Raw genomic sequence first — 26,169 nt, 5'->3', positions numbered from 1 at the left:
AACTCTAATTAATTTTACAGTTCAATCATGCAAAATTGCAGGCGTGTTTACCTCTATCATTGATAACGTGGAAATGAAAAAGGAAAGGAAGATGAATCTTTCTCAGTCACATTCCATATCTCTCTTCCTCTCACCTTTTTTTAACTGTTAGATTCTTCATCTATTCTTCATACTTGTAACTACACGGTCTCCCTTGGAATCCTCAAGTACAATCTCCCAAAGTATACAGCCCTCACAAAGTCTGCACTCATTCAAGGCCTGTGCACCCACCAGTCTATAGATGTTTTTATTAGGTGTTTTGAAAATACTTCAGCCTCAGTATTCAACTCTTAAAATCTCTCTCCTCACTTCCTAACTTACTTTTCTTTCTTTTTATCCTCCTTCAGGTATAATCATCCACCTCATCACCTAAACCCCAAAATGGGCCTTCCTGATGTTTCTCTCTGTTTTTTTTTAGGTTGTAATATGTAGTTCTTCATAAAATCTTAGTAATTTTAAATCTTAAGGATTTTTTAAAATGCTTTCTTCCTTTCCATCCCTTCTGGTGTTGCCTTAGTTCAGACTCCTATAACTTTTCATAATTTAGTCTTCCTGTCTCTAGTGATTTCTCTTCTTCCTCATATTCCCATTCCAATTCTTTCCTCCCTTTTGCCAAGTCAGCTCCATAAAATCCCATTTCCTTCCAGGAAAAAAAAATCCACATCTTCTTAGTAAAGCAAAATAGACCCCTCAAACTTTAAACTCTGCCAATCTGTTGAATCTCTCTGTCTTCCTCACATGCCCTCCAGTGTACCAGTCATGCTGAAGTACCTGGAATTCTACCATACTTACCCATATTTCAAAGACTTTGTGTGGCTTTCCCACAGTTTTGATTTCTTTCCCTACATTCTCACTAACTCAGCTAACTCCCAGTTTTTCAAACTTGGGCTCACATTTCTCCCCTTCTAGAATTCTCCTGCTTCCCCTCTATCCCCATATTACTCCCAGTCTGTGTTGATACCCTTCCTAAGTGCTCTAAAGCACTATGTTTCCTTTTCTTACAGCACTCAGCAAACTGGATTATAATTTTTTATTTGTTCATTTTTATTCACCACAATACTATGGGGTCCTTGAAGGGTAAAGACTATTTGTCTTTACCCCCACATCCACAGTGCCCAACACAGAAAGTGACACAAAATTGAGTGGAATGTTGGACGAATAAATTAACAATTAATAATAATCTAAAAGTCAAGGCCTCCATGACATAAGCCAATACAGAACAGGGTCCCTTCACTAGCTTCCAAAGGAAAGTCAATCCACAATAAATGTTGGGATTTTTGAATTGGAATCAAGATCTGTAGAGAAATAAGCAGGTAATATTGCATGGCACTCAAAACAAATTTAAAACAAATCTAGTAGACATGTCCCTTTTCTGGTAGCTATTATTGCAAAAGATCTACCAAGATTTCCTTCTGACCCTTTCTTCTCATACCTCTTGTGTAGTTTACCTGCCCCCCACCTGCCTTCTAGATGATTTCTCTCATGACCACCCATTTCCTTCCCTTGAGTTTTCTCAATTCTGTCCTTCTATTATATATGATAGGTTTTTTTCTGATGCCACCCGAGACTCATGCTCAGAGAGGAAGGCAGATTCTCCACTTGGGATTCATAAGACATTTCACCAAAAGTGGGTCTTGTTCTATCAAAGATTTCTGGCAACTGCTAAGATAATCATGTCCCCATACCATTATACAAATAAAACCATAGTACTTAGTATTTTTTACACATTTCTGTTTCCTCTTATAAATCAAATCAATGGACACAGAATTATTACCAACATAACCAGAGCTTTCACCAACTTGTATAAATATCAACTCAATTTTTATTTAAAACATGAGGCAAACCCAAGATTTTGATTCATGTTATTTCATTAACTCTATATCCACAGGATGTGTTTACTGATTCAAAGTGGAAACTAAGCAATAGACTTTCTAGCACCTTGGTGATTTTGTATACACCCTCCAAGGTGAAAAATATGGGACTCCAGGAAGCAGATTATGAAGTAAAACTTATACTTTATCTCTTAAATCAACAAACTAATATCATCTTTGAGTCAGAACATTAGATGATTGATTCATCTACCAACTGTTGGCAGAGAAACCCAGACATAACTGTATACTATGATTGGTGTATTTATCCAAGTATCTAAGAGTAAACTTTCAGAACAAAATGAACACTTTCTTCTCAGGAATAAGTTGTTCCTTAGAAAATTAGCAAGTTTGAGCCATTTAAAAATGTATCCTGATTCTTTCAGGATGTTGCTAAATAAATTGCCTTTGAATGTCCTGGAAATTTTTCTTTTAAAAGTGTTGAAATCTTATCCCTTACTGGATAACTTACACCAGAGATACAATCAACCAAACACTATTGATTACAAGGAACCTAATATTGCATGAGTTTTTAAAAGCTGAAGAAGAGAGTTACAGTGTCTATTCAGAGCATACCTAGATGACAACATGAAATGGTAGGATTGATCTTCCTCATTACCTAGGTTCTCCGTCAATATGTTTGTACATCTGTAAGAGTGCTTGAATGTTTGACCTTGAATAACAGTTTTTTGCGTGTATATTTTAACTTTTATGCAGAAGAGGAAATTCCTCGTAAGAACAAGCCAGAGCTTACTCATGTTTATATTTCTAGAACTAGAACTGCCTATAGTGCTTAACATAGTAATTTGCAGGAAGTATTTGCAATAAATTCATTTATTCAATATCAGTTAGGCATTGTGCTATCTATCCCTAAAGATACACTGACAAAAATACATAGAAGATTCCTGCCCTCATGAAGCTAACTTTATATTGAAGCAGGAGAAAGAAGTAGACCATGCAGTGTTAACAACATAGAAATAATGATAATATCAAGAAAAAAAGATTATTGTGTTATGAGTGCTAAGAGGAAGTAGAAAAAGACATAGGATAGAGAAAAACTAGGTTATGATCACTCTAGAAAATGTTACAGTTATAATCAGAGGAGGTTGGTCAAATAAGATCTCCCTGATATGATTATAGTCACACAGGCCACTGAACTAAGAGGATAAATTGCCAAATTGTCATGTTGTCATGAACAAAAGTGTTCCAGGCAGAAGGAATGGAAGTGCAAATCTCAGAGGTGACGAAGAACAGGAAACATTCTGGGGATAGAAGGAGTCTCTTGTGGTTGGAGCCAGGTAGGCCAGAGCCAGAAAAAATGCAGGACTATACAGATTATCATAAGGAATTGGAATTGTGTGACTAATTTCAAAAGGGCTGTATATTTTACAAAGATTACAATAACTTATGTGCATACTTTCTACACTTTGCAAAGATTATGATGAAATAGAGGACAAGTTTTGAAACAGAATCCAGTTTAGAGGCTGTGATAGAAGTTCATGAGAGAGAGCAACATAGCTTGGATCAGAAGAGGTGGACATAAAGGTAGAGAGAACTATGTATATTCAGGGTAGAACCTGTGGGATTTGATGACACATTACACTTGGGGGTGAAAACGGTGAGAGCCTCAAGAATAACATTTTGTGGGTTTTGACCAAGAAAATGGTCCAAATTGGGAGAGGAATAGATTACAACAGAAAAACCAAGAGTTCTGTTTTGGATGTTTTAAGTCTTTCATAATTAGTCATCCAAATGGAGGTGTCAAGTTGACGGTTGGGTTCATGAGTTTGAAGCCAAGAGATAATTTCAGTCTAGAGATCCATATTTGGAAATGTTCGACATAGAGATGGTATTTAAAACTGAGACTAAATGAAGATCCCCTAGAAAGAAGGAGTAAGAAGAGGGAAGAATAAGGGAGAGGAGAGAGCCTAGGTCTCTGAAGCACCACATAATTTTGAGTTCCAGTAAGGAAAGAGGAGCCAGTAAATGAGAAAAAGGATGAAAAAGAGCATAGCACATGGTGTCAGAGAGGCAAAGGCAAAGTATGTTATTCGCTGAATTTAAAAATTCAGGTAAATACTGTATTATGATTACTTCTACATATTCCACATAAGTAGGTATCAAAGTTTAAAATTCCTGGATAGTCTTTGAGGCCCCTCAGTGGCTCAGTCGGTTGAGTGTCCCACTTCGGCTCAGGTCACGATCTCGCAGTCTGTGAGTTCAAGACCCGCGTCGGGCTCTGTGCTGACAGCTCAGAGCCTGGAGCCTGCTTCGGATTCTGTGTCTCCCTCTCCCCCTGCCCCTCCCTCACTCATTCTCTATCTCTCTCTCTGTCAAAAATAAATAAACATTAAAAAAATAAAATAAAAATAAAATTCCTGGATAGTCTCTCAGGTCTTGATTAAAGTCAGAGTAACAGCCAAGATAGAGAAATTTTCTACCACTTAATTGTCTGGCATTCACTTTCTAAAGGCAATTCACAAATGAAATAATCAAAGCATTGACAAATATACTTATACCCAATTGTCTATTTTACCTCAAAAGTATGGAAACTGTATTTTTTTACTTTACCATGAAATTTTCTACCAACAAAATAAAATTATCATAGTATGTGAGGTGATGGTGTGACTTTTGATAAGGTGTATATTTTACTCCAACAATAAAGCCTCATTGTGTTATTTTTTCCAGGAGTTTGGGTGACACCTCGACACATTATCATCAATTCTACGACAGTGGAATTATATTGGAGTCCGCCAGAAAAGCCCAATGGCCTCATTTCTCAATATCAATTGAGTCGTAATGGAACCTTGGTTTTCCTGGGTGGCAATGAGGAGCAGAATTTCACTGATAAAAACCTGGAGCCCAACAGCAGGTAAACTCAAAGAAAACTTTACCAATCATATAGTTAGAATTTTACATTTTTTTCAGGGTTGAAAAGTGTGCATCTTTAAATGAAACAATATTTTTGAGAGAGCGGGGAGGCACAAGTGAGTGAGGGGCAGAGAGAGAGAGAGGATCCCAGGAGGTGCAGAGAGAGAGACAGAGAGAGACAGAGACAGAGAGAGAGAGAGAGAAGCAGTGCTCACTCAAAGCTGGTTCATGTTTTACCCACAGCAAGGCTTGTGCTCACCCAAAGCAAGGCTGGAGCTCACCTAAACTGGTACCCAAACTCACCTGACATGGGACTTGAGCTCACGAACTGTGAGATCATGACCTGAGACAAAGTCAGATGCTTAAAGACTGAGCCACCAAGGCACCGTCTAAATGAAACAATATTAAATTAATAGGTTAAAAATCTCCTCTTTCATTAGCCATTTCATAGCTGATGAGATCTTTTCATTCATTTCAGATGTTGAAGACTCAAGTGCTAACTCATTACTTTAGCCTTCAGAGTACATGACATTTTTAATTTATTTTTTCAAGTTTATTTATTTTTGAGAAAGAGAAGGGAGTGGGGTGAGGTAGAGGGAGAATCCCAAGCAGTCACCACACAACACAGAGCCCGATGCGGGGCTCAAACTCACAAACTATGAGATCATGACATGAGCCAAAATCAAGAGTGGGGCACTTAACTGACTGAGCCACCCAGGTGGCTCATGACATTTAAAAAAAATGTAAGTAGTCTTCTATTTGACAGAAGAGCATGAGGATTTTTAAGTATATAAAATACACAAAGTATTAAGCTTTAGAAATTATCAAATTATCTTCAAAAACATGCATTCTTAAACCAGCAATAAAAGAGATTTAAGGAGTTTTGTTTGACATCAACTACCTTTTCTTCTAGCATAATGTTTTCTCTGCTTGCTACACTATATATAGGTAGAGTGATTTTAGGGGAAAAAGTTCCGCATATTTGCAATTCATTCCCATTCATTTCTCAGCAAAGACAAAATATATCTTCGATCAACAGATGTTTTATTGCAGAGAGTAGAGATCAATTCAGTTTTATTGTGGAGAGTAGCAGATCAATTTAGAAACATCTTCCTCTGAACATATTTCCCTGAACCCCAACCCATTTAAAAATGGGAAAGATTCGTTTGAATCCTCCACAATCTAGTGGCACACTCCAGGACTTTCCTGAAATCTTTATGAAAAGTTATTGATTACTAGAGGGTTGGGAATAAAGTGAGAAGGACAGAAATAAGGCAGTCTGGAGAGAATGATGCATGTTCTGAAAAAAACTATCAAGTCAATAGTGAAGGTTCTGGACAAGGAGCAGAGAATTTGCATTTTGTCATTAACTGTCGACCAAACAATGGAGAGAAAAGCCAGAAATCATCGTTCGCATCTCTTATGCATTGCCTTATCACAATCCTTTCTTTTTAATATAGATACATTTATAAACTGGAAGCTGCAAATGGGGGTGGCAGCAGCCCTAGTGGTGATTACATTGTACAAACACCTGTATTCACACCAGAGGAAATCCAGCCTCCGTGTAATAGCACAGTAATCGGGCCTTATTCCATATTTGTAGCTTGGACTCCACCAGGTAAATAAATAAAACCTGTGTGTGTGTGTGTGTGTGTGTGTGTGTGTGTGTGTGTGTGCATGTATATACGTAAAACGTTTCAGAGAAAGTTCATTTGAGATAAAGATGGAAATGTCTGAATTTAGTAAATGAGAAGGAAATAATCTGTCTCCTGGGTAAATATAAACAGAATAATCTAAACCACATTGCTGAGTCTATACATATGTAAGTATATGCATACATACATATAGATGCAGATGTACATATGTAGATAAAGAGACCTAGATACCTAGATATATACTTTTCTATCAAAGTAATACTTTCTTTCAAGTACTCAAATCTGTCTCCTTATTTAAATGTATATCCAAGGTAAGTCGTATAGGCCTGAATGACCTAAACATTCATTCTACAGGACTTCCTAGATTGGATCATTGATGTTATATGATCTGGTCTTTATTATAGCAGTGAATAAGGAATTCGGAAAGACAACAGTCTACTCTATCCATGTCCCTCAGGTTGTGACCAATTATGGTAGCTGAGTTTTGCCTCTCTGAGCTGTATAGCCTCCATTGTGCCATTTAGTCACTAGCGACTTGCTTTTGTAGTTTAGTGTGTTATCGTATTTTGACGTAAGCATCATCTTCAGGTACAAATCTGATTGCATTACTGTAAAGTAAGGATTAAAGTGAAATCTCTTTGACCTGTCTTTAAACATAAGGAACATAGGGAAATTTTGTTTAAGTACAATGTGAAATGCATTAAAGTGTTAAATTCACTTCAAAATATGTGATTTATATTTAATGTCTAATCATTAGATAAAATTGACACAAATTTCTATTGTCTCCATCAGAATAACATACACTGAAAATAATTGGTTAACAGCCATGTTGACCGTCGGTAGGTCCATTCCATAAAATAATTAGCATTTTTCATTTACTTGAACAATTATCTCTGTCAAAAAAAAAGAGTTAAGCTGGCATTTGGAAGAAAAGCTTCCAAATTCATTCTATGTGGCCAGCATTACCCTGATACTAAAACCAGATAAAGGCACCACAAAAAAGATAACTGCAGGTCAATATCTGGTCTGATGACCAGAGATGCAAAAATCCTCAACAAAATACTAATAAACTGAATCCAACAGTAAATTAAAAAAATCATTCACCACAATCATGTGGGATTTATTCCTGGGTCACAAGGTTAGTTCAATATTCATAAATCAATGTGATACATAACGTCAATAAAGAAAGGATAAGAACTATATAATCATTTCAATAGATGCAGAAAAAGCATTTGACAAAGTACAGCATCCATTCATGATAAAAACCCTCAACAAAGTAAGTTTAGAGGGAACATACCTCAACATAATAAAGGCCATATATGAAAAACCCACTGCTAACATCATCCTTAACGGAGAAAAACAGAACTTTTCCCCTAAAGTCAGGAACAAGACATGGATGTCCACTCTCACCACTTCTATTGAACGTAGTACTGGAAGTCAGAAAGTTGCAGGATACCAATCAATGTTCAGAAATCTGTTGCATTTCTATACACCAATAATGAAGCAGCAGAAAGAGCAATTGAGAAAACAATCTCATTTGCAATTTCACCAAAAATAATAAGATACCTAGGAATCAATCTAACCAAAGAGGTGAAAGACCTGTATTCTAAAAACTATAAAACACTGATGAAAGAAATGGAAGACAATATAAAGAAATGGAAAAACATTCCATGCTCATGGATTGGAAAAATAATATTGTTAAAATGTCTATATTACCCAAAGTAATCAATACATTCAATGCAATCCCTATTGAAATGCCAACAACATTTTTCACAGAACTAAAAGAAACAATCCTAAAATTTGCATGGAACTACAAAAGACTCTGAATAGCCAAAGCAATTTTGAAAAAAAGAAAGAAAAGCAGAGGCATCACAATTTCACTTTGTTATATTGGAAAGCTGTAGTAATCAAAACAGTATGGTACTAGCACATAGATCAATAGAACAGGATAGAAAACCCAAGGAAAAAAAACACAATTACATGGTCAATTAATCTTCAACAAAGAAATGGTGTTGGGAAACAAATGGTGTTGGGAAAACTGGACAGGAACATGCAAAAGAATTAAACTGGACCACTTTCTCACACCGTATACAAAAATAAATTCAAAATGGATTAAAGACCTAAACATGAGCCCTAATATCATAAATATCTTAGAAGAGAGCACAGGCAGTAATTTGTCTGACATCAGCTGTAGCAATTTTTTCTAGATAGGTCCCCTGAGGCGAGGGAAACAAAAGCAAAAATAAACTATTGAGACTTCATCAAAACAAAAAGCTTCTACACAGCAAAGAAAACAAACAAAACTAAAAGGCAACCTGTAGAATGGGAGAAGATATTCGCAAATGGCATATTCAATAAAAGGTTACTATCCAGAATATATAAAGAACTTATAAAACTCAACACCCAAAAAACAATCCAATTTTAAAAATGGGCATAAGATATGAACAGACATGTCTCCAAAGAAGACATACAGATGGCCAACAGACACATGAAAAGATGCTTATCAACACTTATCATCAGTGAAATGCAAATCAAAACTACAATGCAGTTATCACCTCACACGTCAGAATAGCTAAAATGAAAAACACAAGAAACAACAGTTGTTGGCGCAGGTGTGGAGAAAGGCAAACCCTCTTGCACTGTTGGTGGGAATGCAAACTGGTGCAGCCACTGTGGAAAACAGTTATGGAGGTTCCTCGAAAGTTAAAAATAGAACTACCCTAAGATCCAGCAATTGCATTATCCAGTATTCAACCAAAGAATAATACATCACTAATTCAAAGGAATATATGCACCCCTATGTTTGTAGCAGCATTATTTACAATAACCAAGATATGGGAGCAGCCCAAATGCCCATCAGTCCATCAATTGATGAATGGATAAAGAACGAATGTATATATATTGTCCATCCATAAAAAAAAGAATAAAATCTTACCATTTGCAATGACATGGATGGAACTAAAGAGTATAATGCTAAGTGAAATGCTAGTCAAAGAAAGACAAATACCATATGATCTCACTCAGATGTCGAATTTAAGAAACAAAACAAATGAGCCAAGGCAGGGATGGGGGTGGGGGTGGAGAAAGAGAGAGAGAGAGAGAGAGAGAGAGAGAGAGTGAAACCAAGAAACAGACTCTACTATAGAGAACAAACTGATGGTGACCAGAGGGGGAGGTGGTGGGGGACGGGTTAAATAGGTGATGGGGATTTGGGTTTTTTTTGCAGGTTGAAATCATTTTATAAGATATAAATCTATGATTATGCAACATTTCTATTTTTTTTCCTTTTTAAGATGACTATTTTTTTATTTTTTAAAATTTACATCAAAATTAGCATATAGTGAAACAATGATTTCGGGAGTAGATTCCTTAATGCCCCTTACCCATTTAGCCCATTTCCCCTCCCACAACCCCTCCAGTAACCTTCAGTTTGTTCTCCATATTTATGAGTCTCTTCTGTTTTGTCCCCCTCCCTGTGTTTATATTAGTTTTGTTTCCTTTTCCTTATGTTCATTTGTTTTGTCTCTTAAAGTCTTCATATGAATGAAGTCATATGATTTTTGTCTTTCTCTGACTAATTTCACTTAGCATAATACCCTCCAGTTCCATCCATGTAGTTGCAAATGGCAAGATTTCATTCTTTTTTATTGCTGAGTAATACTCCATTGTATATATATACCACATCTTCTTTATCCATTCATCCAGCAGTGGACATTTGGACTCTTTCCATAGTTTGGCTATTGTTGATAGTGTTGCTATAAACATGGGGTGCATGTGTCCCTTCAAGACAGCACACCTGTATCCCTTGGATAAATACCAAGTAGTGCAATTGCTGGGTCGTAGGGTAGTTCTATTTTTAGTTTTTTGAGGAAGGTGATGGGGCTTAATATGACTTGTGATGAGCACTACGTGACATATGGAATTCTTTACTCATTATATCATACACCTGAAACTAATATAACACTTTATGTTGTTAGCTAATTGGAATTAAAATAAAAACTAAAAACAGGTAATATAGTCAAGAAAGTAACATACAGGCCTTACATATAAAACTTCAACTGTCATAAACCAAGAGCCTTCTGATGTCCTAACCTAAGATCAAAAACAAAAGGGCCTTAATTTGGTCAAATTCACAGGAGAAAATGTGTCAAGAGCTTTATAAGTAAAGAAAAATGTAAGTCTCTCCAAGATATTAAATAAAATGATTCCATCCACCTTTGTTTTAAAATATAAATATACAACACATTAAATTAAACAACAGAAAGAAACAATCACTGGTGCCAGCCTGTGTCATAAAGTGCTATGCTCCTTATCTCAGTCTTAGGAACACAGATCTTCTTGAACTCTGTTCTTAGTTTTGATGGAATAAAACACATATCTTCTGCTGTGGAAAATGTACAAACTTGAATATCCCTTTACAGAATCAACGTCTCCTTGCATGGAACAGCATTGCCATCTCGCCATCTTTTAGCATATTTCTCCTTGGCATCTTTACAGTGCTGTGGTGCTTTTGTGCCATGAAGTAAAATGAGGCAGAAAAGAGCCAGTCAGAGACCAGATTTAGCCTATTAACCAGAGATTTCTCGGACTCAGACCAGGGTGTTCTACAACCCAAATTCTCAAAGGACAGTAAGAGAAAGTCCAAGATGATAAGCAAAATTAATGATTTCCAAGCCATGTGATGAGGAAGTTCCATGGCTTATCAAATCTCTTGTCATTTTAACATTATTATACACATAAATTGCCATTGCTAATCTGAAGACCTTACACTCCGTAAGGACCTGAAGACAACGGGTGTGAGATGAAAGAGAAAACCGGGATTCATAGCCCAGTGGTTCCACCTGTGAGCTGACTTTACACAAGTCAGTCTTTCTCCCTGAGTCTCTGTTCGGTGCGTCTGTAAAATGGAAATAGCGATAGCACCTACACTTGGGTTGTTGCAAAGATTACAGGAGGTAATTTATATAACTGGCAGACACTGTGTAATGTTCTGTAAGTAGTGATGGTTCTTTGGGGGAAATTATTTTTGTCTTCAATTATTTATTTTGAAAATGTATTTGCTTCAGCATTTGCTAGGTTCCAAGCCCCCTGGTTTTAAAATGATAAAACTGTGCACTGCAGGATTGTGTTTGTAAATTTTTAAGACTTCTTTAGAATTTCCCTGCATTTTGTCATTTTTCCTTTGAATTCAACATCATATTTTTATGCTTAGGGTATAATGTTTCCACTCAGAAAAGAATTGTTGTGGAATAAAACACACCTTCTGCTTTTTTAAATGTAACCTTAACTCTTGTCTACCTCAAGCTTTGTGGAAATTGTTCAGTCTAGTGCAGCCTAGGGGATATCATAGAAATGCCTCACACACTAACTCTGACCATGTAACCAATGGTTAAAAAATCTATAATATCCAGACCTGTCAATCTTTTAGTTTCAGATGCACAAAATCCATTACAGAAACCCTGTAATATATGGAAAGATTAAAATCTTAAATTAAAGTTTTTCCTGGTGCCTAGAAGGATTTTGAACTCAGTAAACAGGCAGATGATTTTGACTTGTGTATAATCTACAGTTGATTTTACTGGAAAGTACCTCATGCTGTGTTTTGATTTGGATAATAAAAACAATTTTCTGTTTCTGAATAGTCACAAATATATGTCTTAAACAGAAAGAAAACAAACTTGTTATAACCAGAGGTTGTTTATTTGCTCACAATCAAGAGCTTTCTGGGTATTCACCATACCCCCCTGCCATTACAAATGATGACATCATAAGTGGAACTGAAAAAAATGGCTAAACATTCCATCCCTATAGTTCCCAAATCTGAATGAACAGTAGAATCACCCAGAAAACTTTTGCAAAGACCAATTCTCAACCCCAAGTTTACTGAATAAAAATCTCTGGGGATGCAGTTAAGAAATCTAAATTTTTTTAAGTTCCCCTGATGATTTTGATGTGCTTCAAATTTAGTAGTCATGAATCATACACCAAGCAAAAGTGGTCAATTACAATATTTCTTTGAAAACATGAATCAAACCACTTTCTCTTGAATGTACAAACCCAAAATGGTGGTTCAGTTAACTGGTTTTTTTTTTACACGTATTTTGTTTTGTGGTCAGTGTGAATAGAGTGACTTTACACAGGTAAGTTGCTGAGGGAAAAAAATATCTATGCGGCTGCTTGGCAACAGAACATTACCTAGGCAATTAAGTGTGTTTTCAGCTTATAAATTATTGTTTCAATGATATCTATAAATTAAGTCTTAATACATGTTTATAAATCCTACCAGAAAAGGAAGTGAGGCCCCGGGAATGTGTGAGAATATTCAGGGGAAGTATAATTGAAACACTATTGACAAATATCATTTATATGCATAGTATCACTTGTTTATATTTGCCATTTGTTAAATTTCTAGTATATGCCAAACACTTTGATAAGCACTTTCCTTGCTTTACCTCAGTTAATACTCATGCAAACTCTGGGTGACAATATCATTATCTCCATATTAAGATAAGAAATTTGAATCTCAGGGCGCCTGGGTGGCTTAGTCCGTTAAGCGTCTGACTTCAGCTCAGGTCATGATCTCACGGTTCATGAGTTCGAGCCCCACATTGGGTTCTGTGCTGACAGCTCAGAGCCTGGAGCCTGCTTCAGATTCTGTGTCTCGCTTTCTGCCCTTCCTCCGCTCATGCTGTCTCACTCTCTCTCAAAAATAAATAAACATTAAAAATTTAAAAAAAAGAAAGAAAGAAATTTGAATCTCAAAGAAGTGATATGATATACTCAAGGTTACACAGCAGAGCCGAGATCCAAATTCAGGTCTGTTCTCTACAACTGCCTTGTGAATGCAGTCTCTGCGTGTCTTTGGCTTAACTCTGACATCCAAATCAAACTTTTTATTTATTACCCAGCGTCTTTCAGATTTGGGATACAGCAACTCTGCTCTTTGAAATAGTAGTCCAGAGGGCCAAGAAACAGAGCTAGGTGTTGGCAAAAACCAAATGTTTTTGGCTGGAAATGTCAAGATCAGAAGAATTAATTGTGGAAATGGTGAGCCCCTAAAGGGAAAATATCTACCTGGCAATAGTTTTCTCCTGTGGTGTGAAGGAGCTAGTAACCAGAAGTCTTTGCCTATCAATCCAAAAGTCCAGGAAGAATAGACATGACTTAGCAAAGCCAGATTCCAAATGCAGAAAGATTTTAGTAAGGTGGAAGAGGGAGTCATTTCTCAAAAGTCCACAAAAAGAATATTCAAATACTATTTTAAAACCTTGGTAGACATTCTCTTACCTTCCAGTAAACCCCGGTTCCCTTTCATATCATTATTACTTGATAAGATAAATGTCAGTAGTAAAATTATCAAAATACTTCAATTGCAAGCTCTAGAAAATCAAGATTTCTACTCTTTTGTATATCATTTGTACCTCCAAATCAGATGGTGCACAAATAGCATATCTTTATAAAATGTTTGCTGAATTAATGAAAGAACAAATAGTGAGTAAGCTTCTAATATTCATCATTCAGTTGAGTATAAATAAATTTTGGACTTTCTGCTGCTTAAAATTAGTCAAACACTTGGTTTCCTTTAGAAGCTTATCCCTCCCTCCACAGTAACTCAACCTCAAACACACATGGACATGCACAAATACATATTTGTATATTCACACATACACAAATACATATTTCTTCTTTAAAGACAAACAGGACACATACACATATTTTCCAAATGCTGTATGTCATCTTCTGGACACCTATCCTTTTTTTCCACTTATTTCTGAAAAGGAAATCCTGGTTTCTAGGTGGAACGGGGTCAACCATTTAATTTTTCTGGGGCCTTGGGCTAGTTGCACAGTGTCTCTGAACTTCAGGTTTCTCATCTGTGAAAGGGGATATTAAATGCTTACCTTGTACTGCTGTTATGCAAAGTCAGTGAGAGAGCATGGGTAAGCATTTAGTGGGCACTACCTGGATGCTGGCTATTCAAGCTACAGATGTCAGCCAGGCTAGTTTATTCCTAACCATTCCTTCTCACCTTTTACCAGCTCCTGACCTCAGGTCAGGACTTACACATTCATATTAAATACAGCAAAGGATATATGTTCAACTAATGGGTAAAAAATCATAAAAAATGAAGAAGCAAATATTTCATGTAACAGAAATGGTTTACTCAGAATAAGAATAGAGATATTCCTGCTGTTTCAGAAACCAAACATTCAAAATTATTTAAACCCTGAAGGTAATAATGAGTCTTTCTAATTTATCAAGGTGATGACTATATTTTGAACTATTCTAGCCCTTCATCATGTTCTAATTAACAGTGTCACTGCATCCAACACACTTTTCTCACTAAAGATTGTGTTATTTGGGTTTCATGCATAATATCAAAATACTGGTTCTTGTCCATTAACATTCATCTCTTGGTCCATTAAAGAAAAGAATTAGCAACAATTCTTCTATGAGAAATCATTTCAATTAACATTTCTTAGAAACAAAAAGATATTGTTTAGGAATAAAAATGCTTTTTATTAGCAAAGTTTTGATAAAGGGTATTTAGGCACAATATAGTGTATCCACAGACATTAGGCATCTTGGTGGTCAGTTAGCTCATCAACAGCAGTGTATTAGATCAGTTACTAGCCATTTAAAGCCAAAATAGGCATTAAGCTTTCTAAAAAATTTACATCACATTAATTGGGATTCAACAATAACAATTATTTCAATTTTCTTATAAGTGCAAAACCCAAGCTGAACTTCAGAAGAAAGTGTAAATTTCGTTTCAATGATTTACATTTTATGTAGAAGAGTGTTAAATCCATCTTTTTTCAGCTAAATTGAGGTATAATTGACAAATGAGATTATAATATATTTAAAAAGTACAATGTGGTGTTTTGACATATATACATTGTGAAAGGATTCCCACCATTGAGTTAATTAATGCAAGCATCATCTCACATATTTATTTTTTGTCTTTTTGGTGAGAATACGAGTTCTACTCTCTTAGCAAATTTCAATTATACAGTACTGTATTGTCAACTATAGTCACCATGTTATATCTTGGATCCTCTAACCTTATCCATCTTATAAGTGTAAGTTTGTACCCTTTTACCAACTTCACCCTATTTCCCCCATCCTCCAGTCCCTGGAAACTGCCATTCTACTTCGTTTCTAGGAGTTTGATTTTTTTTAAGATTCCACACATAACTGATACCATAAAGTTATTGTATTTGTCTGGCTATTTCACTTAGCATAATGCCTTCCAGTTTCATCCATGTTGTCACAAATGGTAGTATTTTCTTCCTTTTTTAAGGCTGAATAATATTCCTGTGTGTGTGTGTGCGTGTGTGTGTGTGTGTGTGTGTGTGTGTGTGTGTATTACATTTTCTTCATCCATCCATGGATAGGCACTTCAGTTGTCTCTGTAACTTGACTATTGTGAATAATGTTGCAATGAACATGGGAGTATAGATAGCCCTTGAGATAATTATCTCATTTCCTTTGGCTATATACTCAGAAGTAGAATTCCTGGATCATATAGTAGTTCTATTTTTAATTTTTTGAGGAACCTCCTTTCTGTTTTCCATAGTAAACTGGAAATATGAGTTTGCATTCCTACCATCAATGTACAAACATTCCTTTTACTTTACATCTTCACCAGTATTTGTTATCTTTTCTCTTTTTGATAATAGTCATTCTAACAGGTATGAGATGGCATCTCGTTTTTCATTTGCATTTCCCTAATCATTAAGGATGTTGAGCACATTTTCATGTGCCTGTTGGCCATTTGTCTGACTTATTTGGGAAAAAAATGTCTATTCATAGCCTTTGTCCATTTTTTAATTAGTTCATTTGTTTTTTGTTATTGAGCTGTATGAGTTCCTTATATATTTTGGATATTAGCCCCTTATTAGATGAATGGTTTGCAAATACCTTCTCCCATTCCACAGGTTGACTTTTCCTTTTGTTGATGGCTTCCTTTGCTGTGCAGAAGGCTTGTAGTTGATGTGTCACACTTGTTGAGTTTTTTATTTTGTTGCCTTTGCTTTTTTTATTTAATGAATTACTTGCTTTACTGAGTTCTTATATGTAGTAGACATTTTTCTCAGAAATTTACATGTATCTCATTTAATGCTTTTAACAACCTAATATAGTATACCCTATTATTTTGCCCATTTTACTAATTAGAACAAATCAATATAGATGTTACCAAATTTTGTAATCTGGGTTATTTTACACGTAGGTGTTAGAAGCAACCCACAATGGATCTGACTCCAAATTCTGTAGTCAAAATTACTGTTATATTTTCTCAGTATTTTTCTACATAAACAGTGCCCAGTGCAGAAAGCAAATGATTTTTTTCTAACTTCTACTATGATCCAGTTCCAAAGCTAAAAAATAACTTTGCTATAAATATAGCAAATATGAATGAGGACAACGTAATTCAAGAGCAGCCCGTCCAATAATCCAGTAGGAGTGTTTTATTTGTAGCTTAAGACTCCATGAGATATAACTCACTAGCCTTTGGGTGTATTGATTCCTGTCTTCATTTTAATGAACATAAGAATATTTGCTGAGCCCCAATCAGGAGCAAGGCATAATGCTAGACACCCTGAGAGCTACAAAGAAGAATGAGTCATTGTCCTTCCTGTCATGAACCCTATTATCTATTAGGATAGAAAGGCCATAAAATGATAAATATTATACAAAGTTATGTAAAATTTCCATATAGTTGGAATGGATGTATGTTTAAGAGAGTCTTGTTTCCCTTCCAAACTTCCAAAAGGGCATAACCAAAATATACCTACCAAAATATACAAGCAAGAATTTAGGCTGATTTGTTCAGAGCATTACATTAAGTGCAACGAATGTTTTGAAGCAAATGCAGCTACCAAACCGAATTAATAGTTTTCCTCTTAGAATTGTTGCTGCTCCAGCTCCTAAAAAAAGATTTTTAAAAAGGATTATTTGATTGACTTGCCCCATTGTAAAGTATGCACCTGCTGTGAAATGAAGCCATGGAGAAAAAAAAAAGTTGAATAATTTAACTTTTTTATTTGTAAAGATAATCAGGGTTTTTCTGATTACATCTTAACTTCATAAATGTTAAATAACCTATCAGCATCTAGTTGTTGTAAATTATGAAAAGGAGCCTTGCAAGGAATATTAACCAACGAAATCCTTGTTCTTTAGTGAACAAGAAAATGTGTTATGGCAGCTTGTCATTGTGCGACTGGTAACTTTGACACCAAATAACAAAACTGCCATTTGCACTTAGGGTAAATTGGTTCACTTGAGCCTCCACTGCTCCTCTTGCTCTGACATAAATTTATGAACTCGGGAACTAACCAAGTCGTGTGGCTTCCCAGCTGACTTTAACAAATATGCCCATTTCATTTCATTTAGTCATCAGAATACCAGGGGGCTAGGTCGTTTCAGACTCATTGCAGATGGTACAGGGCTTCCAGGAACACAGGAAGCTTTCATGTCACAGTCCTGTAAATGATGACAGTGGAGGGGCCCTCTTTCCTAAATACATGTCAGTGTTTGACATGCTCACAGCTTCAAGGAGCATTTTCTGTTTCAACACTTCATAGGTATATGTAAAGGACATTTATTTCCAATTAACCAAGACGTGAAAAATACATTTTCCAGGTTCATGCCTTGACTGGCCATGTTTAAACCTAGACCAAGGTTATGTCTGTATTTGAAATGTAGCAGAAGCGCAATTGTGTTCCTTGACCCCCTAGGAGTTCTGTCCTTCTAAGCAGAGAAGTTACTGGAAGCAGACCAGTAGCTATAGACTGAAGACATATGTCAGATGAATTGGAGAAAAGACTGTTCTAAATTACTGCTAGAATTGAAAAATAAAACATCTTCATAGGAATACAGTTTGATTGTATCCAAGTATTCATAAAAAACAAAATTAGATAAAGTATTGTTATAAAGATATTTACTTGAAAGAATATAACATTTACTTGTAATTGGAATAGAAACTTAATATAAAAGGTGAGTTCAGAGTGTTTGAGGACACATAAAACTTTGAGAGTCATAGTTGTGGGTTTAGTTTTGCATTTTGTTCCATTTCGTTTTGTTTTGCTGAAATGTCTGCCATTTATTCAGCACTTTCTATGTTGTAGGAAAGCACTAAAATGTTTTACATGCATTTTCTAATTTAATCCTTATGGCTCTTTATGAGATGGCTTTTAATATCATCATTTTAGAGATGAAGAGGCCAGTGTTCATAGAGGTTAGGTAACTTACCAGAAACAAATAAGGGCAGAGGAGGGATTTGATCTGTTTCGCTCCATTCTCTGGTTTGTCTAGTTCAACAAGAACGATGGAGTATTTTTCAAATGTGTGTTTGTCAAACTTTTCTGTAAAATCTACCCTAGAAACAGAGAAGAAAGAATGAAAATACAATCCCAGGAGGTCTAGAAACAGCCTAAAGCAATTACCCTAAGCTTGTGATTTCTTCAAGGTCTTGCTTTTTATCTTAAAGATTCATACAAATTTGCCATTGTATTCCAATGCATTTGTCTTCATCCAAACCTTAGTGTGTTTTATAATTTATCATTAGGAGAAAAATTTGTTTTTTACTAATCTCTTTGGCTAAAGAGTAATATGCTGTTATATTTCAACATACTAGGTTGCTCTGGAGAAAGCTGACCCCAATAATAGGTTCAATGTCCAGGCGATTCTTTCTGTCTTCATTTTATTATAAATATGTGGGTACAAACAGCAACCTTCCCCCCCCCCTCCACTGCTTTACAGACTACGTCAGGGTAACAATAAGGAGAAATTCCCAGCATGTGAGGTAGAATACTGTGCCATTCCGAATGAATGGAAATTTCCATAAACATATCTTATTGCTGAGATGTCCACCTGCAAACTGAGAAAGTCCCTGATCCGCTCTTCAATCTTTTTTACTACTTTGAGCAACAATCTCCAAAGAACATTTTTAGTGGGGGGAAAAAGCCTGATTATACTGTTCTTTATTCTACCTCTAATACAGCACATAGGTTTTCCTTCTCCATTAATGAACCAAGAGCCTCAAATGGTCCCTATAATCAACTCTCTTCATCAACTCTCAAACTTCATTTTAATTATAGCAGTCTTGTTGGAAGCAGTAAAACCATTCCCAGTTTTGTCTTACAGTTCAGAATTAGGCCTTAAGAACCTTTTCTAAATAAACCCATTATGTGTATTCGTGAAGCCATTAAAGAGAAAAATAAATTTATTTGAATTTTCTAGGCATTAATCTTTGTCTTGATATCTTTTTTCTTCATGGAAACAAAATAACATAGAAATGCCTATTACTTGAGATTCAGCAGAAACGTGGGCCCAGCCAAATTTTCATCCTGTATCTATAGAAGATTACCCATGATGAATTCATTTTAAAGCAATAGTGAACAACTAAAATTAAGTTGTGTTTTGATTGCATCATGAGTAGGACTTGTTCAACACACTGATTTTGTCAGCGTAAACTCTTTCTGTTGTCATATGGTTAGTTCTGAGGTAACTTTAGAGTTAAAACGACTAGTAAAAGTTCTAATCAGTCAATAACCCTATAATTTTCTAGTCTGGGCCTTTTTAGGAAGAAAAATCCATACCAAATTTTTGTGAACAAGGAAAAGTGGGATTCTGCTGGTTTCCATCACTCAGGCAGTGGGGCCATGCATTTGCCAAATTTTACGGGTCAAACTGATATTCCAGGAAGAGGCACCATGTTTGTCCTTGTCTTGAAAATACTTCAACACAAGTCCACAAACATCCAGGGTGTGTGTGGTTCAGTTTTGGAAACCTGCTCTTCAGAACTTTAAATATTCACCTATAATTTTGTTCCATTAGTGGGAATTTTAATTTTTCCATCACTTTTTTTTTCCCAGACCTTGAATCAGTGTCCAATACCTGTTCTTTCTGGGTACCCATGTTATCTCAAAATTATCCTCTCCTTTTCCCCCTAGTTGTCCTAATCCAAATCTCCATTACCAAGAGAGAGCATAATATAGAGAGATAAGCTTTGGTATCAGATGGGCCTGAGTTCAAGTGTGACTATCCCAATTAATCAATGTGCAATCTGGAACAAATTGTTTGACTCCCCCAAGCCCTGGTTTTCTCATCTTAAAAAAAAAAAAAAGTAATACAATTTACTTTACAATATTGTCCTGAGGTTTCATTCATTCATTCAGTCAGTTAACCAACATTTGTTGAGCTGCAACTTTGTGCTAAAATCTAGGCGTTGGAACCACACTGGGGAGAACAGAGTCCCTGACTTTATGAAGTTGACATTCTGGTAGTATTAGATAATGTATGCTGTCCTGCATAAAACTGGATTGCAATGAGATGGCTATTCTTGTTTGGGTTATGGCTGCAACTGAGTAAAAAAAGGCAGGGTCTACTCTAAAAATCTTACCCTAAGGGTTTACTCTAAGGCCTGTCTGTGCCTTAGGAAAACAGAAAGGAAACCCAAGAAGAATAGGTTTGGGAGTGGAAAATATAGTGATTCTGCTTTAGGCCTGTTGAGATTGAGGACTCTGTAAAGTAGGCTGTTGAAAATAGAAATCTGGAATGCAAGAGAGATATAAAGCTGGAGATAGAATTTAAGAATCAATGATAGAATAGCAGTAATTTAAGCTATTAGGACAAAGATAATTTAACGAGGATGCTCCAATTTAGAACAAAAATTCCCAGTCTGGGTTCAGCGAAATCTAGCATCTTTCCAGGAAACAACTCATCACTCCTGACTGTGATGCATATATCCTTCAGAGACTCTTTATTTTCATCCATCCTGCACCAAATCCTGAGAGCTTCTCTGGCTTTTACTGGCTCTTCCACTCCTTATACATTGGGGGGTATATCTACAAAAAACCTTCATTTTATTTTTTTAGACCTCATTTCTCAAGGGTTATTGAGTCCTGTTCTGTTGATTTCATTGTTTCTACAGCCAAGAGAAACATATTTAAGCACTACAAAGGCAAGTAATTAAACCCACAAATGTTATAAGCTATCAGATCAATGAGCAAGCTTAGCGCGAAATTCCCTTATATTCTTCATTCGAGGCTCATAGACTCTCCTTGAAAAAAAAAGTCCATGTTGTTCATGACCAAATAAAACTTACAGGCATTTAATTATATGACTAGATTGTGAAGAGGCTAAGCTGACAAGACCTTCTTTCTTTAGGAAGCATTGTGAAAAATGACAGTTTTTGAACCCAAATTTCATATGTATTTAGGTCCATAAGTCTCCCTGACAAAGTGGACTGTCCTGACTCAATAATTAATGCACTGGGAATTCTCTAGGTAGACTATGATTTGGATACTTTATGGGCTATTATGTCAAGGATCTGTGTCAGACTGGATGCATACACAATGCCTACAGAAAAATTATTGTCACAAGCAAAACTGGTGGGGTTTTTTATGTACTTTAAGAGTAAGTAAGCCTAGCAAAAATATATGACACCATTTCTAATTCCCTTGTATTTTTTAAGAAGTGGAACGTGCTTTTGTTTTTATTTGCCTGTGGAGTATCCCTTTGAATAGAACTATTATATATACTTCATTTGTTTTTGAAAATGGGTGATACACATTGTTTTACTTCTGGAATATACATTCATGCAACTGTTCATTGCTACATTCAGTAATACTTAATTTAAACTATTTTAAAGATAACATTGCTTTTAAAAGACAAATATTTGTTGGCCATTTTGTATAGCATACCTTTGTGTTTTCTCTTTCTCTCTCTTTAAAGGGATCCTTATCCCCCAAATGCCTGTGGAGTACAATGTCTTACTCAATGCTGGAAGTGTGGCACCTCTGACCACCTCTGTTGGTTATCATCAATCCATCCTTCTGGAAAATTTGGCTCCATTCACACAATATGAGATAAGGATACAAGCGTGTCAAAATGGTGAAAGTCTTTCAGACACTTGTCCTGGGCTTTTATAAAAAAAGCATTTTGTGAAAAAAAAATTCATTAAAAAGGAATAGATTCTTAATTCAAATACAAAGACTAACATATCATTTCTTATTTGTACTGGACTGTTTACCCAGAAAAATCAGAGCCTGCCATTGAGTGAAGCATTATGCATTTCTGCACATTAAATCATGAATATTTAAATATATTAAAATGGTGGTTTTGCAAAGTCTTGTTTTATAAGGCCCTTTAAAAGAAAAACACCTAGATCACATAAGGAATCATTGGTAATATAAAACGAAATAAATATTGTGAAATTTTCAAGAAAAGGTACTCAGTTTGGTTTAAGTTTTATTTGGGGTGAGGGGAGGCATTATTTATAAGCTGAGTTACGCTCAAATGAATCTTACGTATTTTATGGTGCTTCCCTGAACCTTATCTCATATACGCAGCTTGTCACCCTGAGTTCTATGGCATAGGCTAGTGGTCTATGAAATCATCATCTATCTGAGTGGTCTTGAGGAAGAGCCTCCCTCAGTCCCTTCATCCATCCAAATGTTACATCATATATTGATAAGTGAAGAAAAGATGTAACTCGTATTGGTGTATAAAACATGTTGCTTCACCTTAAAGAGATGTCCCGATCTTATACTCAGCATGTGGTGGCAACCCCGTCTTACATGTGCTTAGGAACTTCTATTTCCAAATGAGTATCAGTTCCCATGGAGTTGGTTAGAATGAGGGGTCTGCGATTTTGCTCTGCCTCATCTCCAAACTTGAGTCCATTTGCCCACTTCTCTCTACAAACCAGACCAAAGCATTTTGTTTTAAACGATGCTGCTTTCTCTGATCCAGTCTTCAGCTAATCAACATAGGACTATTTTAAACCAGTGTTTTCTTAATTTGAATGCAAAATCAACTTCTGCCTCTCTATGTCTCTAAAACTATGCTGTGGAGATACAATATTCTTCAAATTGATTGTTTGATTCCCGTGTGTTGGGAGATGGTAATTATTTCGAAGTGTTGGCAAAAATAAGATATTCTTAAGAATAGACAAGATGTGCAGGTCACGCACACACTTATGGTATTCAACTATATTATCACTTTCTGGCTAGAATGACTGTAATAAACTAGAGAAACCACAGTTCAGACAAGCATAAGTATTCTTGCCTATGCCTCTATAAACTTGTGGTTACTTAATGGATTTTCCAGAAATGATTCCTTATTTAAATATACATAAAATATATATAATATAGCATATATACATATAACTATATTCAAATTATGTAGAGATGTATAGTACTAGTCTAAAATATGTGCACAAGTGTATATATAAAAGTCCAGCTAACATGAGTTCTGTGATCTCCTTACCCTTCTACATGCGTATGTAACTCTTTTCGCCGCTTGACAAATCACTAAAGGACTCGTTTTTTTTTTTTAAAGGAAGTTGTGGAGTTAGCAGTGGGACGTTTGTCAAGACATCTGAAGCAGCCCCAGTGGACCTAAATTCCCCAGTTCTTCAGGCATTGGGGCCAGCTTGCATAGAAGTTAAATGGATGCCACCTAAAAAGCCAAATGGAGTCATCATCAACTACTTTCTTCACAGGTAACATTGACTGTTACTATTATTTTAAATTATTGAAAAATGTGTACTATCCCAGGGCTGTAACACCAAATACATTTTCTGTTTCTATAAGGGAATGGGTGGGAATTCATGTTTTTGGAGCACGTGCTAGCATCTAGAATTGATACTGGAAGCTTGTACACATTATCCAAGGGGAAAAGCCACAGCTACCATGTGATATTTTTGTTTTGAGCCCTGCTTGAAGGATGAGACCTCTTAGTCCACATCAGCTTTACCTCTGATGAACTTATAGAGCGGTCCTCTAGAGGCCCACTGACCAAGAGAACACAGTCATCCCAGAGGAGGAACCATGTCTGCAATAAGAATTCTAATATTTTGCATCGTCTGTTATGTGGAGCTTGGAAAAAAAATTAAGTTTATTTATTTTGAGAGTGAGAGAGAAAGTGAGAGAGAGCGAGAGTGCAGGAGTTAGGGACAGGAAGAGAAAGAAGGCAAGAGAGAATCCCTAGTAGGCTCCATGCTGTCAACACAGAGCCCAATGTGGGCCTCAAACCTACCAACCGTGGGATCATGACCAAGAATCAGATGCTTAACTGACCGAGACACCCAGGCACCCCTGGAAAAACTTTTTATCCTCAAAACAGGGTCCTTTTTGTGTGCAGAAAGAATGGCTCAGCTCTGCAGATACTCTTCTGTTGGAATGAGTTTCCGTTCAACTGGCTAGATGATACTGGGATGTAGTAGATGGTAATGTAGCTTCTTTTCACCACGATGTGCAGGATTTGTTAAATGTATCCACCTAAAATGAAGAAAATAAGGAAAGAGGGAGGGGAGGGTAAGAGAAGAGACAGAGTAAGGAAGGAAAGACAAGGAGACCATAGGCATTCTGGGTTGAAGTGTATTGTGCTCCCTGGTCCAGTCTTCATCCGATCAACACAGACATAGTTTTAAATTAAAGTTTTCTTTAAATAAGTAATGAATAATGAGGAGAAGAAGGAGAGGGAGAGGGGGAGAAGGGAGAATGGGAAGGAAAGAAAGATAGAATGGGGGTGGGGGAGAGAATGAATGAGCAACCCTGAAGGAGGAAGAAAGAGAGGAGAAAAGGCAAAAGTAAAACAGAAACAGAGTCAAGGAGACAAAGAACCTGTCAACTGAGGGTTTGCTGTCTGACTTCGTCCCTTCAGGCAGCTGTAACAAAAATGGTATCAACTGGGGGGGCTTATAAACAACAAACATGTATTTCTCACGGTTCTGGAAGCTGAGAAAATACAAAATCAAGGTGCTGACAGATGTCATGCTTGGTGAGGGCCCACTTGCTGGTTCATACACAGCTGTCATTTCACTGTGTCCTCACCATCGTGGAAGCAACTAGGCAGCTCTGTGAGTCTCTTTTATGAGGACACCCACCCTACCATGAGTTTCCACTCTCATGTCCCAATCACTTCCCAAATGCCTCATCTTACACCACCACCTCGGGAGTTTGGAATCTGACATATGAATTAGGGGTGGAGGAGACGTCCACAATTTAACCGTCTAAGACAAAAAGGACACCATGTAAGGCAGGGACCAGCAGACATAAAGGATCTGCAGGCTGAAAACCCCTTCCAAAAGCAATGTATTCACATCAGGCAAACAGAGAAAAACACCTTCTTTCCCAGACCCTCAGCCCCCCTCTAACATCGTTTGTTAGCATCTCATGTCTTCCCCTGTTTGGTCCTGTGCCCTGAATACATCGTGAAACTTCACTTAGGATCCTCTTGCAATGTTAGGTGTTGAAACCCTTTGATACAGGTCAATCTTCAGTCATGAGTGAGGGTTTGTAGGAAAATTATGAAGAGAAAGTATTATTGCCTTTCTGGTTATGTAAATGACACTGCCCAAGACAAACAAGCCAAATTTCTTCTCAGCAAACATTAATTTGAAGAATAATATTTCTGATTCAAATACACATGAACACGTAAAAATGGCTAATGCGAATTTACATTTTACGCTAAGCACATTAGTGCAGGCTCTAAAATACCCATCCTCTTGGAATAGTTTTCTTTCATCTACTTAATGCTAATTGTATGAGAAAAGCACATCAAATTCCTATTCTGAATAAAGGGAAATAAAGTATCTGTTATAGACCAGGACGTGGCTTCACTCTGTTGGTTTTGTAAATAAAGCTCATGATTACAGTGACTATTCCATGGCAGCCTTAGAGAGGGAAAACAGGAAATATAATGCAGAAAGCCCGCTTCAATGA

At 36.3% G+C, this 26,169-nt stretch overlaps 1 protein-coding gene across 2 annotated transcripts in view; it reads left to right on the top strand.

Moving 5' to 3' along the window:
- Positions 1-26,169, top strand: part of USH2A (usherin) — a 773,795-nt gene that overhangs the window by 637,258 nt on the left and 110,368 nt on the right. For both annotated transcript variants that reach the window (XM_045048458.1, XM_045048459.1), the window contains 4 exons: positions 4,596-4,779; positions 6,239-6,396; positions 22,175-22,333; positions 23,783-23,945. In XM_045048458.1, coding sequence (XP_044904393.1) covers positions 4,596-4,779; positions 6,239-6,396; positions 22,175-22,333; positions 23,783-23,945 — 664 coding nt within the window. The remainder of the gene's footprint in view (positions 1-4,595; positions 4,780-6,238; positions 6,397-22,174; positions 22,334-23,782; positions 23,946-26,169) is intronic.

Source organism: Felis catus, chromosome F1 (assembly GCF_018350175.1).
Source record: "Felis catus isolate Fca126 chromosome F1, F.catus_Fca126_mat1.0, whole genome shotgun sequence".
Taxonomy (NCBI): domain Eukaryota; kingdom Metazoa; phylum Chordata; class Mammalia; order Carnivora; family Felidae; genus Felis; species Felis catus.
The sequence above is the reverse complement of the archived record's forward strand: the minus strand, read 5'-3'. Positions and strand labels throughout refer to the sequence as shown.